Source organism: Trichosurus vulpecula, chromosome 2, assembly GCF_011100635.1.
Source record: "Trichosurus vulpecula isolate mTriVul1 chromosome 2, mTriVul1.pri, whole genome shotgun sequence".
In the NCBI taxonomy this organism is placed as follows: Eukaryota; Metazoa; Chordata; class Mammalia; order Diprotodontia; family Phalangeridae; genus Trichosurus; species Trichosurus vulpecula.
Genome location: NC_050574.1, coordinates 52,065,350 through 52,084,202, shown reverse-complemented (window position 1 = coordinate 52,084,202; position 18,853 = coordinate 52,065,350). Strand labels below are relative to the sequence as shown.

General features: G+C 42.7%; 1 protein-coding gene and 1 long non-coding RNA gene across 3 annotated transcripts in view; one reads left to right on the top strand and one right to left on the bottom strand.

The window, feature by feature from the left end:
* Positions 1-2,433: 2,433 nt before the first annotated feature.
* Positions 2,434-3,489, bottom strand: LOC118839480. Its single transcript, XR_005009623.1, has 2 exons — positions 3,354-3,489; positions 2,434-2,759 (listed from the first exon to the last, which is right to left on the bottom strand). It is a non-coding gene; the product is annotated as an uncharacterized LOC118839480 (long non-coding RNA).
* A 502-nt stretch (positions 3,490-3,991) lies between these two features.
* The window catches only part of UBR4 (ubiquitin protein ligase E3 component n-recognin 4), a 146,169-nt gene continuing 131,307 nt past the window's right edge, over positions 3,992-18,853 (top strand). The window contains exons 1-11 of one of the 2 annotated variants that reach the window (XM_036746948.1): positions 3,992-4,092; positions 12,029-12,126; positions 13,139-13,242; positions 13,484-13,613; positions 13,726-13,865; positions 14,212-14,314; positions 14,461-14,602; positions 14,741-14,865; positions 16,489-16,613; positions 16,976-17,035; positions 17,130-17,320. In XM_036746948.1, coding sequence (XP_036602843.1) covers positions 4,052-4,092; positions 12,029-12,126; positions 13,139-13,242; positions 13,484-13,613; positions 13,726-13,865; positions 14,212-14,314; positions 14,461-14,602; positions 14,741-14,865; positions 16,489-16,613; positions 16,976-17,035; positions 17,130-17,320 — 1,259 coding nt within the window. In that variant the 5' untranslated portion in view covers positions 3,992-4,051. The remainder of the gene's footprint in view (positions 4,093-12,028; positions 12,127-13,138; positions 13,243-13,483; positions 13,614-13,725; positions 13,866-14,211; positions 14,315-14,460; positions 14,603-14,740; positions 14,866-16,488; positions 16,614-16,975; positions 17,036-17,129; positions 17,321-18,853) is intronic. The other variant, XM_036746947.1, reaches the window with a different exon arrangement.

Here is an 18,853-nt window from a genome sequence, read left to right as displayed (position 1 = left end):
GGGCCTCAGTTTCTGCATCTATAAAATGGGGAGGGGGTGTTATACTAAAAGACTTTTAGGGTTCCTTCACCTCTATATCTATTATCCTATGATAGATATTTGTTTGTTCTGTTAGAAATTTCCCTTAAGTGACGGCCCACTTCAAAACCAAAAACTCCAGTTTGTGCACAGGAAGCCAGTTACATATAATTCACTCACAGAAAGGTTAGGAGTGAAATAAATTCTGTGAGACAGATACTCCTGAGACATATCCCACATAAGAACACGCCTATCCTCCAGCTGCACTCCTTCAAATTCCCTGAGCCTTTACTTTTCCAAATGGTTCCCTCTTTCAACAGGTTCTGTGTATTTTTTTGGCTTCGAGTATAGGTGAAATGAAGATCTCTTGCTTGGGTTCTTTGGCCCATAATCAAGAGGTCCTGCAGCTAGTAGAAATCAGATTATCTTGTGTTGGTTTCCCCCTTTCAAATGAAGGCCAATTTTCATGCTTTTTTACTTGTGACAACTGGTCATAATTCAATGACTTTCATTAATAGCTTTTAGGGTTTTTTTAATCCAAATTTCTTTTATTTTCAGTTCCAAATTCTCTCCCTCCCCTGCCTTTCCTTCCCCTACCCATTGAGAAAGCAAAATAAAACTCTTTACAAACATAACTCTTTACAAACACAAATTCCCACATTAACTATGCCACAATCTGCAGTCAGAGTTCAACTCTCTCTCTGAAATGTTTAGAATGTTTTATTATGAATTCTTTGGGAGTGTGATTGGTTCCGTTGTGTTGATAAGAAATCTCAAGTCCTTCAAAGTTGTATATATTTACAACATGGTTGTTATTGTATAAACTGTTCTCATTTTTATTCTCCCTTTGCTTTCTATCAGTTCATACATGCCTTCCCAGGTTTGTCTAAAACTATTCCCTTCATCATTTCTTAAAGCACAATAGTACTCCATCACAAAAATTTACCAAAACTTGTTTAACCATTCCTCAGTTGATGGGTACTCAATCCCCACCTCCTCATCAGTCTCTAATTCTGCAATAAATATTTTTGTACTTATAGGTCCTTTTTCTCTTTGATTTCTTTGGGAGTATAGATCTAGTAGCAGTATTGCTAGGTAAAAGGGTGGCTGTTGCTTTCCAGAACAGTCAGACCAGTTCATAGCACCATTAACAGAGCATTAATATACCTGTTTCCCCACAATTCTTCATCATTTGTCACTTTCCTTTTTTTTGGTCAATTTTGCCATTCTGATGGGTGTGAAGATGCACTTCAGAGTTGTTTTAATTTGCATTCTTTAGTTATTAGTAATTTCAAACATCTTTTCATATGGCTATTGATGGCTTGGATTTCTTTCTCTGAAAACTGCCTGTTCACATAGGCAGTTTTTGGCCATTTGATCTTTGACAATTTATCAACTGGGAAACGGATCTTATTCTTATAAATTTGAATTGATTCCCTACAGACCTTAGAAATGAGACCTTTTAGAAATAAGATTTTTATCAGAAAAACTTGCTGCAAAGAACTTTTCCCAATTTCCCACTTTTCACCTAATTTCAGCTGCATTGGTTTTGTTAGTGCAAAAACATTTTTTTATTTTTAAGTAATCAAAGTTGTCCATCCTGTTTCTGTTGAAGGTACCATCCTTCTAGTCACTAAGGTAGACAACTTTAAAGTCATCTGCCACTTTCCATTTTCCCTCACATTATTAATTCTACCTTCAAAATACATTTTGCATCTTTCCCCTTCTCTCTGCTAATACAGACATCACTCTAGTTCAGGTTTTCATTATTTCTGGCTTGGACTCCAGCCTCTCTCCCCTTTAAATCATCTACTCTACAGTTGCCAAATTGCTATTACTAAAACACAGGTCTTATGTCATCCGCTTGCTGTAGAAGCTCCAGTGGTAGCCTCCTGCTCCTCAGATTAAAGGAAATTCTTGTTTGGATTTTAAAGCTCTTCACAATGAGGCTCTAAACTGTTTAGCCATCACACTCTCTTCAAACTCTACATTCCAGCCAAACTGGCTTGGGTGAGGTTTCCCCCTTATGTGACATTCCACTTCTGGCCCTCCCCTAGCCCCACCATGTATTTTTGGATAAGCTGTCTACCAGGGATTTCACTCCCTCTACACTTTTACTTTTTAGAATCCCTAGCATCCCACTTCTTGCCTTTTGTATCTCCAGAGCTTACTTAGCACAGTGCCTGGCACACAACAGCCTTTTAATAAATGCTTATTGATGGAATGACTAAAGCTCAGCTCAAATACTACCTGCTCTATAAGGTTTTTCTCTTGGTCACCTTATTTGCTAGTATCCTCTCCCAAGAAAACAACTCAGTCTGTTCTTTATCTGTGTTCATGTTGATTCCTGTAATAAGATATAAATTCCTTGGGGGCAGGGGCTTTTTTCTTTTTTAAACCTTTGTAGCCCACCACTTAGCATTTAATAAATGTTTGTTTTTATTGAACTGAACTGGTCCAGCTTTTCCTTCAGGTTCTTCTTCCCCCAGTCTTCATCTCCACAGGAAGCCTCTCATACTGGCCACAGCAGTCTGCCACACTCGGCAATTCAGGTTCACAAATTATTACCCTAAACTTGGCAGCTCCCTACCCTTTGTGTCTTCATGGCAGCTCAGGAGTCTTGCTCTCAAGTCCACCAAGTAGGAAAAAAAAAAAAAACAAAACGTTTCAAGGAAAGAAGGAATGCAGAGCTCTCTTGGCTTCCCACAATTCTGTCCTGGGGCATCCACCTAAAGATGAAACTGAGAGATACATCCACTAAGAACTTTTCCTGATTTCCCCAATGTTAGTGCTAATTACCTCCAGTTCACTATCTGTCTACACACACATATACATATGCATATATACTTGCGTGTATAAAGATGTATTCTGTACATGTGCATGTGTACGTGTGTGTATATCTATATATATAATACGTGGGCTCCTGGAGAGCAGGGACTGTCTTATCTTTCTTTGCATCTCCAGCGCTAAGCTCAGAGCCCCGGACAGCACGTAGTAGGTGCTTGCTCATCGAATGACCCACTAACTACGGGAAAAGGAAGAGAAGAAAAGAAACGTCCGTTGCCCGGGGGAACGCCGGGGCCGAGGGGCGGGCGGCTCCTGGGCAGGACCTGCCTCAGCTGCCCAGCGTGCCGGGGCGCCCCTTGGCTCGGGTGCCGGGCCAGGAGTGGGACGGCGGGAGAAGGGAGGTCGCGGCCTGGCCCCGGCCCTGCCACACGCTCGCTGGGGGACCTCGGCACGTACCTTACCAGATTAGGCCCGTTATCTCCTCGGTTAAAAAGGAACTCGGTCCCGGGGGCCTCACAGCCACGGGGTGTCCTCCGTCGCATACTCACCTCATCCCCTACCTTTCCCGAATCACTGCAGGCGGGACGAGACCGTCGGATTACTTATGCCAAGGGCCATCCCCACACCTAGGGGTCGCCTGAGGCTGCAGGCGCGGCGCAGGCGCAGAAGGCAGTGCGCACTTCCTAAATCAAAAACAACCTCCGCCCCAGGGAGCCGTACGGAGCGTTCTGCGCAGGCGCAGCCACCTCCCGAGCCGTTCGCCAATAGTTGAGGGCCGGGAAGAGGCCTGTCTCTTCGTCCCTCGGGCGTCTTCGGCTCACTGCCCACGTCGGGTCGCGTCGCGCCGGCTGACGCGGAGACTCGCGTCACTTCCGCCCCCTCCCGGGAGGCGGCGCTGGGCCGGTGGCAAGCCCCCGGAGGAGGCGCAGTTGTGAGAGGGAAGATGGCGACGAGCGGCGGGGAAGACGCTGTGGTGGCGGCGGCCGTGGTGGCGGCGGCGGGGACGGCGTCCATGGCGGCGGCGGGGGCGGCTCCTGCTGCCCCGGCGCCGGCCTCGACCCCGGCCCCGACCCCGACCGCAACCCCGGCCCCGGCCCCTGCCCCTGCCCCTGTTCCGGCTCCAGCCCAGCCGGCCCCAGCCCCGGCCCCGGCCCCGGCTCCGGCCACGGCCTCAGCCCCGGCCGCGGCCCCGGGCTGGGAGGTGGCGGTCCGGCCGCTGCTCTCCGCGTCCTACTCCGCTTTCGAGATGAAGGAGCTGCCGCAGCTGGTGGCCTCAGTCATCGAGAGGTAGTACCGGGCGGGGACCGGGAGCCGGGCCGGGCGGGGGGAGGGGGGAGATTCTGCTGCATCATTCTGGCCGCCGCCCCTCCGACCCCCTCTTCTTCGCTCCTGGACCGGACCCGCCCTCCCCGGCCCAGGGACCTTGGCCGAGGGGCTCGTGCCTCAGTTTCCCCTCGAGAGCCACGTCTTGGAGTCCGACGAGTGGTAACAGCGCGGGGTTCGGGGTCCGGAGGCCCGGGTTTGAATCCATTTTCTGCCACTGACTCACTGTGTGACCTTGGACAAGTCAATTCCCCGCCTGAGCCTGAGTTTCCTCCTCCGTAAAAGGAGGGAGTTGGGCTAAAGGAGGCTTGAGGTTCCTTCTAGCTTTGACAGTCTGAAAGATGCTCCCCCACCCCTCCCTATACGTATACTTATGGTGTCCTGAAGGTGTGATAATGAAACTAGAGGAGGGAGGCCTTGGGAGGAGGATCATCGGGCTACAGTGGACACATCACCAGCTTTGGAGCCAGGGGATCTGGATTCAAATCCTGCTTCTGCCACTTAACTATTTGTGTGACCTTGGGCCAGCTGTTTGACCTCTCTAGACTTAAATTTCCTTGTGCCTAAAATGAGGAGGTATGGCAAGATATCCCCTAAGGCTCTTTCCAACTCCTAAATCTGTGGTCCTTAGATCTCAGGCTGCCCCTTGGGAGGTCAGAGGACTTGGTATGATGGGCAGTCAAAATTCCCTTCTCTGCAGTGTGACCTTGGGCAATATTAACAGCCCTCATTTATACATTACCTTAAGGTTTACAGAGCAGTTTCCTCATAGCTGTCCTTTGAGATAAGTAGAACAAATATTATTACTGTCATTTAACAGAGAAGGGAAGCTGAAGCCCCTGGTCTTCCATGACTTGTTCAGGATCACCGCAGCTAGTAGGGATCGGAGTCAAAATTAGTTGACTGCATTGTTCTGGACCTTGATTTACCCCTCTGTGAAGTGAGGAGGGGTTGAACATTTGTAAGGTGGAGCAGCATGACAACATTTAGAGGTTTTCTTCTGCATGAATAGGATGGGTAGTGCAAAGAAGAATGAATTTGGAATCAGGACCTGGGTTGGAATCCAAGCTGTTATTCTGTGACCTTTGTGATACTGGGCAAGTTGTTTTGCCTTCAGGCCTCATTTTCCTCATCTGTAACAGGGCCCTTCTAGTTCTAAATCCTTTGCTCTTATGATTAGATTGCATGCCTGGGACCACCCTTCCCCTCACCCAGGAATAGGGGCCTGAGGAGCCTGAGGTTTAAATCAAGAGCCGACCAAATGATTGAATAACTAACAGTTCCCCAATGGAAATGTAATCATCATAGTAACATGTGCTTTTATGGGGTCTAAGTTACAACATAACACCAATCATTCTGTCTTCCCTTCCATAAACTTCCTGTCATGGTATTAGATTAAAGTCATCTGAAGCCAGGAATCAGAAAGCTCCTGTATTCTTTGACCAAGAAGTTGGCATTTTTTCCATGGTGAAGAGTTCTTCTTTTGTATGTAAAAAATATGTCTTCAAATCATTTTACAAGCAGCTTTATTAATATGTGCCAGAGGGTCTTGGAGAGGGAAGAGCAGGTGATGGCGGAATATCAGAGATGGGAGAGCTTCTTTGTAGCAGTGGGGTGCAGGGAGTTAAGAACATTAAGGTGACATAGGTTGTAGACCTACTCTGTCAGTACCTTATTTTAAAATATAGGGCATTTAGATTATTTTCCATAGGGTGATAGTGTTAAAGCTAAAATTTTAAGCCAGGCCTCCTGACTCCAAGCGTATCCCAGTGTCCATTACACTACTCTCATCTGTAAAACAAGGATATTAGACTACTGTTGACCTCTGGAGTTTTCTTTCCAACTCTTTACCTTTCTCTAAATCTTGTTTTTACATCAGTTTTTCTTGTCATGGAGGCACTACCACCCTCACATTGTGGGAGCTGTTCATTTACAAAGGGATGTTATGCCTGAGTTCCTGACTTCTCATCTTGCCATCAGATCAGACTTCCATAAATGTAGTGAAAGAAATCATCCTTTGAGTTAGTCTCTATAAGAGATTACCTTAATTCCATTTTTCCAACCAAAACATTATACTACTCTCTACATTTGCTGCTGACTGGGTCATTTTATCCTAGAGCAAAGCAAAAAAAAAGAAAAGTTTTACAAAAAGTCAGAAATAAGTAGTTGTTACTTAGCAAGGCTCACAGCCTGACAAAGTGTTTGTTTTTCTGCCTGGTCGGCATATATCAAATCCTGCTTCACAGGTAAACCCTGCAGATGATTTTTCCTGTTTTGTTATTGAGCCAAAAATATTCTAAAAATGAAGACATCAAAGATCTTATCCTCAAATTATATACTCGCCTTTTAAAAAACTTTTAGACAAGTAGTATTTTAATTTTCTCTGAGTTTTACTCTTGTGTGTTGCTTGAATTGAGTTGCAGTCAATAACATTTGGCATTAGAATCATTGAATTTTACAGCTAGAAGGGTCCTTAAAGTGCCTTCATCCTGTTTGACCCCCGTATTTGATGAGAAAACTGAGGTTCACAGTAGTTCAGTGATTTCCACAAGGGCACAAAGCTGTAAAGCAGTTAGGACTTGAAATCTGGCCTCCACAGTCCCAGTCCAGGGCTCTTTCCTCCTCCTTTGCAAATTTGCTTTCAGTTACTTAACTGACTTAGGAAAATCAGTTCAACTTTCTGGGTCTCAGTTTCCTTTTCTGTTAAATGAGGAAGTTTGGCCAGGTGTCTCAAGGGTCTCAAGGCTCTCTACATGAGCTTAGATAGTCTTATCATTATAATGGCAGAATAATAGTTATTTGTTTATACCCTGCCCAAAACCCAGCAATAGGCCTGTGAAATGAAAAAATTAGATGATCTAACCAAATTCAGGGAATATGGGCAGCTTGGTGGTGCAGTGGACAGTGCTGGGCCTGGAGTCATGTTCATAACTTCAAATCTGGCCTCAGGTAGCTATGTGACCTTGGGCAAGTCACTTAACTCAGTTTGCCTCAGTTTTCTCATCTGTAAAGTGAGTTGGAGAAGGAAATGGCAAAGCACTCCAGTGTCTTTGGAAGAAAACCCCAAATGGGGTCACAAAGAGTCAGATACAAGTGAAACAACTGAAGAACAAAAAAAATCTGGAGAACATACTGAAGTCAAATATAGCAGACCAGATAGTAGGCAAAATGATAATAGTTTCTTCATCCTCTGATAGCTCATGTAATTGAAATTTGATTGTGCTCACGCAGAAGGATAAGACAGCTCTTGGCTGTTTTAGAAGCAGTTCTCAATTGGTAGGCATTTACCTCCAGACCCTTACTGAAAAAGCTGAATCTCATTGAATCATTGGGCAAGGTTCTGCAGCTTAGATTTGAATATGTGTGCACTAGTGTGTCTTCCTTAGAATTTCAGGTGGACTTTTAAAGGCTGAAGATGTTGAAAGGATAACTCTTCTATGAATCCTTCATTCTAATGCTGCTATACCAAAAGAACAAATACTTAGGACATGATCCATAGGCTTTGTAGCTCGTCGATCTAGTGCTTTATGGTTATAGAAATTGCTAAGTGGTGGTATAGTGGAGTCAGTTTCTGGAGTCAGAGGAGCTGGTTCAAATCCTGGCTCTTCCATGTATTAACAATGTGACCTTGGGGGGGAAGTTCCTTCTCAAGGCCTCAGTACCTTCATCTGAAAAATGAGACGTTTGGACTAGATGATCCCCAAGGACTATTCCACTTATAAATCTGTGATCACTATGATCTGATAGCAAGTCATAGCCTGAATCCAGGCCTCCTGACTCCCAGACCAATATTCTTTTTATTATTACATGCAAAATGTCCAGATTATTTTTGCTTTCCCTCTTTTATTTTGCCATTTGTTCTTCTGTGTGTCCCTAAGCTCCAATCCACTATTACTCGGGCCATGTTTTTCTTCCCTTTCCCCAATGCCCTCTTTTCCTCTGTAGTATACTTTCTACTACCTTTTGGGGAGAGGGAGCTGCCCTGGCTCTCTCCTACTAGCCTTCACCTTCTACTATGGCATTTTGAAGCTCCATTAAGTCAGTTCCTCATGATTCTCAGGGATGACCACATATGAATAAGGAGATTTCCAGGCATTGTGATCCACTCTTTATTCTCTTTTATGTGGTAGTTACCTTCCATTCTGATGAGGATGGACAATTATAGGGTCCAGACCCCGATTATTGAGAATCCATTGAGAATTTGTAATTAGACACTTGCTGAAAAGAGGGAAGAATAAATTTGCATATGTAAATTGGTGCTTCATGTTCCAAAGTGTCAGAGTGTAAAAATAACTAGAAATCTGGTTCTATTTTTTGATGGGCTTATTCCTTCTAACTTTCTGAGACTTGCATGTATCATGTATGTTCTTAAGAGTACAAACTGTTTAAACGCTATTACCTTTCCAAACTTAGCAACAAATATATTGTAGCCAGAATTGGTTCAACCCAGCCCTAATCCTTTATGTGGGATTAATTAGCTTAATTGATGAGGACTGACTTCTTTTTTAAGAAAGTATCACATAATGGCTTATTTTTTTAGTCCACTGCAACTCACTCCTCTAAGCATAGATGTCTTTGGAGAAGAACTCTCATCCTCATATGCTGAATTTACTAACTTTTCTCTGAATCAGTGTTTCCTGTGTTGTCACTGAACTTCTTGGTTATAGACTTCCCCTTTATGTAATGTAAAGATACTTGTCAAATTATGCCCGTGCCAGAGTTCTTAGACATCTATTTCTTAAAAACAGACAAATTAGAGGTTATAAAAATTATGAATCAGACAGGCCTGGGTTTGAAATTGCCTTAGACACTTGACTAGCTGTGACCATTTTCTTCATCAGAAAAGTGGAGATAATGATACCTGTAACACTTTTTTTCCCCACATTTCTTGCGTGGTTAAAATAAGATCATGTCTGTAGAGTGCTTTGTAAACCTTAAAGCTCTTCATAGAAATATCTGCTATTACTATTTGTTCAGCCTTTGTCTCTCTGGAAAAAGAGAAGCAACGAGGAAGGCTACCATTCTACTAGGTTAATTGCTTTGTGTTATAACGTAGTGGTTAACAAATAGAAACAGATCCCCACCACTGGGAGATACTATTTAATAGTGCAGATAAATGACCTAAATCTCATTCCAGTCTTTATGACTTTAGGTAAGTCCTTTAGTGTCTCTGAGTATAGGCTTTCCCCCTTCATTTCAAGGTAAATAACATATCTGAAAAGGCTTTCATTTCCTAGGTCAATATTTTTAAAAATGCCATTCTGTGGGACACTGTGTCTTTGATAGCCAAGAAGGAGATGGGAAAGGACTTTTGTTATCCTTTGGCATTTATTGGCTAATGGAAGGAGGGGTTGGATCACTATTCTTTAAAAAGAGAAACCATGTAGGAAGAAAGTATCAACAGTGGCAGAGATCAGAAACAGAAGGCATTAAATTGCTTGAGAGATGAGAATGGAAGTAAATTCCTCTCCTACCTTGTATCTCCCTGCCAAAAAAGAGAAGGCAGTTCTCTCCTAGCCCTACTCTTTGTGATCATACTCCATCATTTGGTTAGCTGCTGTTCTTGTTACTTTATGTAACATTTTCAAATATAAGGCATTGGATCTTTTCATGAAGATGGTTCTTGGCCTTGCATTAGGTAGGTTCATTTGGGTTTTAGACTTCAGTGATGCTGTTATGGGAGGTTGGGAGAATTGGGCATTCCAGAGGACTGAACAAACAGGAGTGTTACTTGGCAAATGAGCGAAGACATTCTTGCAGCATCGGGACCTTTATCTGCTTCTGTCCACCTTTTCATTTCATGTTTTCTGCCTTTCCCTTCCTCCCATTTTTTTGCTACTTGGTTTATTCCTCCACTCTGTTTCTCTGCACTCTTTATTATACCTCTCATGTACTTGGAGTGATCTTCTGTGGACTTAAGTCACATACTTCCTCCTATAGAACCCTTTTAAAGACTTATTTTTCATAGACCTTAGATTCCTCTTAAAATGGTGAGTGACTCAGGGCTGCTACCAATACCCATCTACATTCTTACCTTTTCTCTCTGCTGTTACATTACAGTTACTGAGCTGCCGGGCTAGGGTTAGTATCTGGATTCTTTCCTTAGTCCACACCTGATACATTCTTTTCATAAAATAAGCGTTGAATAACAATGTGGCAACATTGATCTGGGTTCTAACCTTTTTTCAGCCTGTTGGAGTAACTTTGTCCTCAGATGAGGAGTAACAGTCAAAAGAATAGTCTCTTTGCTCCATAAAACTTCTGTTAGTTTTATTAGTGTTGCTACTCTATTCCTTCAAATCCCAAAGGATAAATGGAAGTACCAATAATGCTTTATGTGTCTATTACACATACTTGGCCTTCTTAAGAACTAAGGTAGACAGGGCAGGAATTAATTATCCCCATGTAATGATGAAACTGAAGCTCAGAGATTCATAAATACTGAAGAAAGGATCCTTTGGTGCTTGTTCTCTCCCCTCTCCTGTCTTTAATATCTAGGTACTATGGTTTCACAATTAAAAGATAACTAGTCAGGGACAGAGCTAGAACTAGAACATTAAGTTATTCCGAGCAGTGAAAACCTTAGAGTAGTGAATAAGAAGGCCCCAAATTAGAAGAGAAGGAAAAGAGCAGCTGTGTGTTCAGCTTGGGCGAAAACAAAGGGAATGAACACAGTAGTTTTTTTTTTTGTTGTTTTTTTTTTGGTCTTGTGGACTCTGATGGTCTGGTAAAGCCTGCTGACCCCTTCTCAGAATCATAGTTTTAGTTACTTAAAATAAAGTACTTGGAATTACAAAGGAAAGTAGTTGTATTGAAATGTTTGTTAAAATAGATTTTAAAAAACCCAGGTTTCTATACCCTAGGTTAAGAACTCTTTGAGAGGAAGAGCTCTAAATTTTCCAAGCTCTAAAATACTATGAACTAATTTCCTGAAACAGAGTATTAGAGCTTGGAAGTGACATTAGAGATCAACTAATTTAACTCTTTCATTTTAAAGATGAGGAAACTGAGGCTCAGATAAGTAAAGTGACTTATCCAAGATTGTGTCTGAGCCAGGACTTGAATCTAAATTTTCTGGCTTTTTAAACTAGTGTTATTTGTGCTCCACCATACTTGGTTTATAAAGTGAGGTCCACTGATGATATCTTGAAGCTCTTAATGCTCTTTCTAGACTCCTGGCTCAGAATTTTTGATGTTTTTGTTCTTCTGTTTTCATTGCTTGAGATGAAGTCAGAAAGGAGGAAATAACCTAACACTGCCTAGCATAGAGCCTAACACATAATGGCCACTCAATCATTATTGGTGCTTGACTGTCAGAGAGTGACCAGTCCTTGATTAATCTTTGTTTTAATATTCCAATATAACAAAGCTCTAAATGTCTTCTGAGGGGATGGCTCCCCTCAATTGGGACCCACTGAGTTTGATACTTTACTTTTGGCACGCTTTATATTGAGGTGACAACTATGATGTTGCCCCTAGATAATTAAGCTCCAATTCTCTGTATTCACATCTCTGAGCCTGGGATGCTTCTGGCTTGAGAGAAGCAAAACTCTCAGCAGAGTTTAGTGGCTCCATTGAGTTACTGACTGTTCAATGCCTTCTTTAGTTCCTTAAATTCTGGTCTGTTTTCATGGATATTAGATCATGTGGGTCCTCATAGTTTAGCCAAAGGGCTTGTGATACTTTAAAGAATCAGGAGTCCCCAACTAAGGGGTTAAGGGGGTGAATGGGTGGGACTGGTAGAATCGGCGTGATGATCCTCCACTTGCAACAGTGGAGAAAGATGTGGTTGGTACACAGTAGATATTTCAGTTGAAGCTGTTAATTGAATGAATGCTCACCGTGTGCTATTGACGAAGTCAAGATTCTGGATTGCCAACTAGCCATGTTGTCTTTGCAGTGAATTAGAAATCCTGCACCACGACAAGCAGTATGAGCCCTTCTACTCCTCCTTTGTCGCACTTTCCACACACTATATCACAACGGTCTGCAGCCTCAGTAAGTATCCAGCTGCTGTCCTTCCCGGTTCTTGGCCTGTGAATAGAGGGATTGTTGTTTCTCCCGTTAGGTTTGACTGCATGAGTTGGTTAATCAAGTGTCTTTGCTTCAGCACTCCCAAGCCATCTTCCCAGGGGATGAGACAACAGCAAACTATGATGTGCACCACTCTTCAAGTTCATTTTAACCCAGGCTGCCCAAACAGAAGCAAAAAAAATGTCCTGAGGCTTGAGCACCAGGTCCTCAGCTCATTGAGTTTCTCTCTCTAGCCAAAGCCCTTTATATTAGGTTTCAAACATCTGCCTGTGAAGGAGTGCATTTCTCAGTAGCCCATAGCTCTGGGGCTAATAGCCAGTATACCAAAGCAGTATCCCATCCTGCGATTGTGGTTTGAAAGTGCATTTGACTTCTTTGTGTGCCCTGCAACATGAAATGACTTCTTCCAGCCAATATTTTCTTATCTTTTTACCCAATTGATTATAAAATTTGTATTTTATATTTGTTATATTTCAACAATTTATCCCTCTGATCTCATAATTCTTTTGTTGCTACCTAAGAAAGCACCAGAATTAATTAAATGAGTACCTGAATTCTTTATTGACTTGTTTAGTTAGCAGGTTATTCAGGTAGACAGTGAGCAACTTCATAAACCCTCAACATGCTTCCAGGTAAGAGGCTAGAATTGTTGATAGCAAGCATCATTTCCTGATGGCATCCATTCCTTTGTCTTTATGGATAAAAATTGAAGAAAGCAAGAGCCCCTGGGAAAAGTAGATATGTAGGTAAAGGACTACTTTCCTTCATACTGAACAAATAGGAAAAAATCTCTGCATCAACAAATGTAGTTATTAGTGCTAAAGAAACGATGGTGGGTCAGAGTCAACTTTGGCTGTAGGTGTAGGTTGGTTGATTCAAGTGAGGCAGAGGTTCAACAAAAACTTAATCAGTTGCTTAATTTGTTGGTAAAGAAGGGCTGTATTTCCTGTACATAAGTAGTTGGTTGTTTTTTCAGTTCCCCGAAATCAGCTCCAGTCAGTGGCAGCTGCCTGCAAAGTCCTGATTGAATTCTCTCTCCTGCGCCTAGAGAATCCAGATGAGGCCTGTGCTGTATCCCAGGTGAGAGCTGTAGGATGGTGTGCCACCTCTCTGGGGCTGAAGGTTTTCTTATCTGGTGTAAGATTGCTAAGTAGAGTCAGAGGAATGGGAAAAGGAAAAGCTAGTGGGAGAGGCTTTGTATTATTGTCCACTCTGTACTCATTAATATGAGGCCAATTTTGGTCCTGTAAGCCTTTGCCAGTAGAGAATGCTTTGTGTTTTACCTACATAAAGTCACATTTTTAATTTGATTTCTCTCCAGAAACACTTGATTCTCCTTATCAAAGGCCTGTGCACTGGCTGTAGCCGGCTGGACCGAACTGAAATCATCACTTTCACTGCAATGATGAAATCTGCCAAGCTCCCACAGACAGTGAAGACACTCTCAGATGGTAAGTGTTTGCCCTATAGGATTTACCCATTTGGTCCCTGGCATTTCTAGATTTTTTTGCTGCCTTGCCTCTATCATTTTTGTCCCATTTTCCTCCCTTTGAACTAATGCAGTGGAAGATCAGAAGGAGCTGGCTTCACCGGTCAGCCCAGAGCTGAGGCAGAAGGAGGTACAAATGAACTTTCTGAACCAGTTGACCTCAGTCTTCAATCCCAGAGCGGTAGCAACACCGTCCCTCACGCCAGTGATTCAGGTAAGATTCTTTAACCTTGTCTCTATCATATGTTAATCTAGTAAGTAAAAGGCAATAGGTAACACATTTTGATACATTCTGTGTTTATTGCTATTTCCACTGGATAGATAATGTCTGTATTCCCATGGAGTTGGAATAGTATTTCTAGAGTTAGCCTAGGAAGAGTGAAGTGTTAGAAGTAGGGGAACTGCTGGACTCCTAATGTCTCAAATCTAAATCTATTATCTGATTATTTTTGCCTGGCTTTTGGGCTTTGGTTTGGTTCCCACCTTCTAGAGCAGTAAGCAATGAATTTGTGGCAGCTAGCTGTCATAAGAGGTCTCAGTCACTTTGCATTTTCACTTAGGTGGAAGGAGAAAATGATGACCAGTCCTCACCAGATCAAGCCTCTGCCATCAAGACCAAGAATGTGTTTATAGCTCAGAACGTGGCTAGTCTGCAGGAGCTTGGTAAGCTCAAACAATGGAACACAATGGGCCACTCCAGGCTGTGGTCCAGTAATTGTCTAGAAGCCAGACCTTGTCTCTGTGTTTCTCTATGGAAAGGGGTAAAATCAGAGAGGCTTGTGTGTAGCTCTGCCTTGTCATTGGTGCAGGTGGCTCAGAGAAGCTGCTCCGTGTGTGTCTGAACCTGCCATATTTCCTGCGCTACATCAATCGGTTCCAAGATGCCGTGTTGGCTAATTCCTTCTTCATCATGCCCGCAACAGTGGCAGATGCCACGGCCGTCCGTAATGGGTAAGAGGTTGCAAAGGTCATGTCCGAAAAGAGAGCTATAATTAACCCCTTATTGCTAGTTACTGTGACCTGAGGGTTGTAGAAGGGAAGCTATTGCAAGGGCTAGCTAGGCTCACCTTGTCTTCTCTCATCTTCTAGTTTTCATTCATTAGTCATCGATGTAACCATGGCATTGGATACCCTTTCTCTCCCTGTTTTGGAACCCCTCAATCCTGCTCGATTACAAGATGTGACAGTGCTCAGCCTCAGCTGTCTATATGCAGGTAAGTGGTTGTTGGGCTTGGCTGTAAGTTTCTTTTTAGCCCTGAGAATCTTCCTGATTTTTGATTGTTGCCTGATTTCTTTCCCCATAAAGACTGTCTGGGCGGTGTCCCACAGCTCAATCTCTGTTCTGCCACAGGGAAACCAATGGTGATTGACAAAGTGCTTTATGTACAAGGGTGCTTATTTATTATTGTAAATGTTCTCTGTTACATCCATGACATCTTTGTTCCCCCGTCACCCTGATGCCTTAAAGTATATAAGGCCTGAGTGTGAGCTTATTTTCTACTAGGTGTTATGGTTACCTTTTATTTAGGAAAAACTATAATCTTTCTAACCTTATTTCATGCAATCCCATCACATACTTTATGTACGGGGAAAATTGGGCTGCTCATTTCCGTAGCTGTATCTTCGGTAGCCCTAGCTGCCTCTGTATGTGTGTGTGTGTGTCCCTCCCCAAACCCAAAGAAAAATATGAACATGTAAAAAACAAAGACAAAACAAAATGCCACCTGTTGAAGTATTTTCCTCTCCTCCAACTTCCAACTCAGGTTCTGTCCCCTCCATGAAGCCTTTTCATGCTTCTTCCCTGCATCTCTGACCCAAAGCAGGAAGCAATCTTTCCTTCTTGTGACTTTTCCTAGCGCTCCGTTTGATCTGTCCTCTTGCACTCGTTACACTTTGCCATATATTTTGTCTCTTTCTTGTTTTCCTCATTAGATTATAAGCTTCTTTCATCTTCGTATTCTCATTGCCTAGTACTGAGTCTTGCAGTTTATTTTTTTTAATGGAATTATTCGGTTCTTGGTTTTAAGATCATTAAATTGGGTTTGGTGTATTTGGGGAATTAGGTTCTGAAAGTAGTTGGTTGGAGAGGCGTCCTTGGAAACTTGGCTTTGGGGTATCCAGGAATTGTTAAAATTGGCTCAGTACTATTTGTTCAACCACTATACAAATATTTATTGAGCCAGGTACTGTGTTCTTGTTTGCTGATTGCTAGGTGCTGTGAGAAACAAAAAGATGAATCAGTAACTGTACTTACCCTCAAGGGAGCTTATACTTTAACAGGGGAATGTTAGGTCAGTATGCAAATAAGAATAGGCAGAAGATGAGAATTTCAGAATTGACCAGGGGGATTGAAGGGGAGGGGGAAATTAAAGGAAAAAGCTTCAGGGGAAGAGGTGACATTTGATCTCGACTTAGTGTCAGAGTAGTGGAAAAGTCCTGGTTACGTTATGGGATTTACATGTTCATTTGGCTTCAGTGTCTGAGAGTAGTGGGACATAAACCTAGACTAAGCAGGGTCAGATCACTGAAGCTTTTGGACTTGGACTTGATTCTCTAGGCCATTTCCTAGGGAAGCCATTGAATGGTTTTGAAGGAATGGAATGATATGATCTGATTCATATTTTAGGATTATTAGTCTATCCGTATTATGTCTAGGACTGGGGTGGAACCTGTGGCCTTGGGGCCACATCTGGCCTGGTCCTTAAGTGTGGCCTTTTGATTGAGTCTAAGTTTTACAGAATAAATGGTTTTATTAAAGGGATTTGTTCTGTGAAGTTTGGATTCAGTCAAAGGGCCCTTAGCAGAGAGTTATGGAATCTCTGCTTCTCTTGTTGCAGGTGTGAGTGTGGCCACCTGTATGGCCATTCTTCATGTGGGCAGCACCCAGCAGGTGCGGACAGGCTCCACGAGCTCCAAAGAAGAAGATTATGAAAATGATGCTGCTACAATTGTCCAGAAATGTGTAAGCCAAGGGTGCTTAGACCCTGGAGAGGGTCGGGGGGAGGGAAGAGGAGGGAAGACAGAGGTTTGGTCGGTGAAGTAGGCCTTAGGAGTTGTACTCTGAGAAAAGTGGACCTCTTCAGTGGACAGTGCCTTTATATAACCACACTGTTTCTCATGAGCTTTACCTTCTTTCTTTAACTATACATTTACAGACACAGCTTAGCCATGGCAGTAGATCCTGTTAAAAGTTGTCTTTCTGTAATTGAGATACCACCTTAGAAGAGACAAGTAATCTTCATAGATGGGATGTGGGCAGGATTAGTCATTTTATTACAGAATGGTTTATGCTGACTCACATTTCATGTGTGTGCTTTCCAACAGCTTGAAATCTATGAGATGATTGGGCAGGCCATCAGCAACTCCCGGCGAGCTGGTGGTGAGGTAAGAAGCACATCTCTTAGCTCACCTTATCCCTTGCCTCTCTTCAGGTCTGGACTTCCTCAGATTCTCATTTGTACTTTGCCTTTCACTCCAGCACTACCAGAACTTTCAGCTGCTGGGTGCATGGTGTTTGCTGAACAGTCTCTTCCTCATCTTGAATCTCAGCCCAACTGCCTTAGCTGATAAGGGGAAAGAAAAAGATCCGCTGGCTGCTCTCAGAGTGCGAGACATCATTGCTCGTGCAAAGGAGGGTGTCGGCTCTCCCAAACTGGGACCTGGGAAAGGGTATGTAATGACTGGCTTTTGGTTTGTTTTTCCCATTTCCTTTTATATCGATAAAGGACATCAATGAAGACCTTAGTACATTTGCAGAACTTTGGAGAAGAGAACATTTGGGTAGGGGGAGCAGGATATGATCTTTATTCTTCAACTGTTTTGAGGGCTGTCATATGAAAAGAGTGATGAGACTTGGCCCCAGGGGAGAGAACCAGGAGCTGGAGAGGATGTTACTAAGAGGGAAATTTTGACTTGATGTAAGGAAACATTCCCTAACAACAAGATCTCTCCAAAAGTGGAATCTGATATCACTGGGGAGAGAGATTGATTTCTTCATCTCTGGAGGCTTTTAAGCAAATTATGGGCTACTTCTCAGGGAAGTTGTAGAGAGAACAGGTTGAATGAACCATGTGAACTCCTAGGTCTTTTCTGCCTTGGAGATTCTATGAATTTTCTTTTTCATTTTCTCCCTGTCTTTAGTTTGAACTTACATAGAATGATGACCAAGTATTCCCTGCTTGAGTGAGATTTTTTCCTATTCATAAGCCTAATCCAAAAAAAATGATACCACTTCCAACAGTAATATTGATTACAACAACATCTTTCAACATTTTAGTGAAATCTGAACAGAAAGCACTACTGATCAAAGGAAGAAGTTAAATATTGAGATTCGGCTTCCATGTTGTTAAAGGCCTGCTTCCCTCTCCCTCGTTTTCTCTCTCTTTCTCTCTCTCTTTTCCTCCCTCTCTTTTTCCCTCTTTCTCTTTCAAAAATTGCATTAATAGCATTTATTTTTAAAGTACCTTTCCTGAGTGAATCTGTGCCCAACAAACAATCTATTAGTAAGGAATTTTGAAAAAATTGAACACAGTTTTGCAGAACTGATCAACACACCAATCACACCTGACAGTAAATTCAATATTCTATACCCATAATCTCCCATCTCTGCATAAAAGGGAGGGGAGGTGCATTTTCTCATCTCTTTCCCTGAACCAAGCTTGGCTGTAATATTTATGTAACAGTCAATTTAGTTTTCTCATTCTCTGCACTTATGTTATTGTGGCCGTTGTGTGTGTTGTTTTTCTGGTTCTGCTCACTTTGTTCCTACATAAGTTCATGTAAGTAAATCTGCCTGTGCTTTTCTGAATTCTACATATTAGTCATTTCTTGTGGGATGGTAATATTGCATTATTCATGTACCATAATTTGTTTAGCCTTTCTCCAATCATTGGGCATCTGCTTTGTTTCAAATTCTTTGCTGTCAGATAAAATACTAATATGAATGTTTTGGTGAATATGAGAACTTAATGTCTTTAATGTCCTTAGAACGTATCCTAGGCCAAGGGTGGGGAACCTGTGGCCTCGAGGCCACATGTAGCCCTCTAGGTCCTCAAGTGTGGCCTTTTGACTGAATCCAAACTTCACAGAACAAATCCCTCTTAATAAAAGGATTGGTCTGTAATACTTGGACTCAGTCAGAAGACAGCACCTGAGGATCTAGAAGGCCACATGTGGCCTCAAGGCCACAGGTTCCCCATCCTT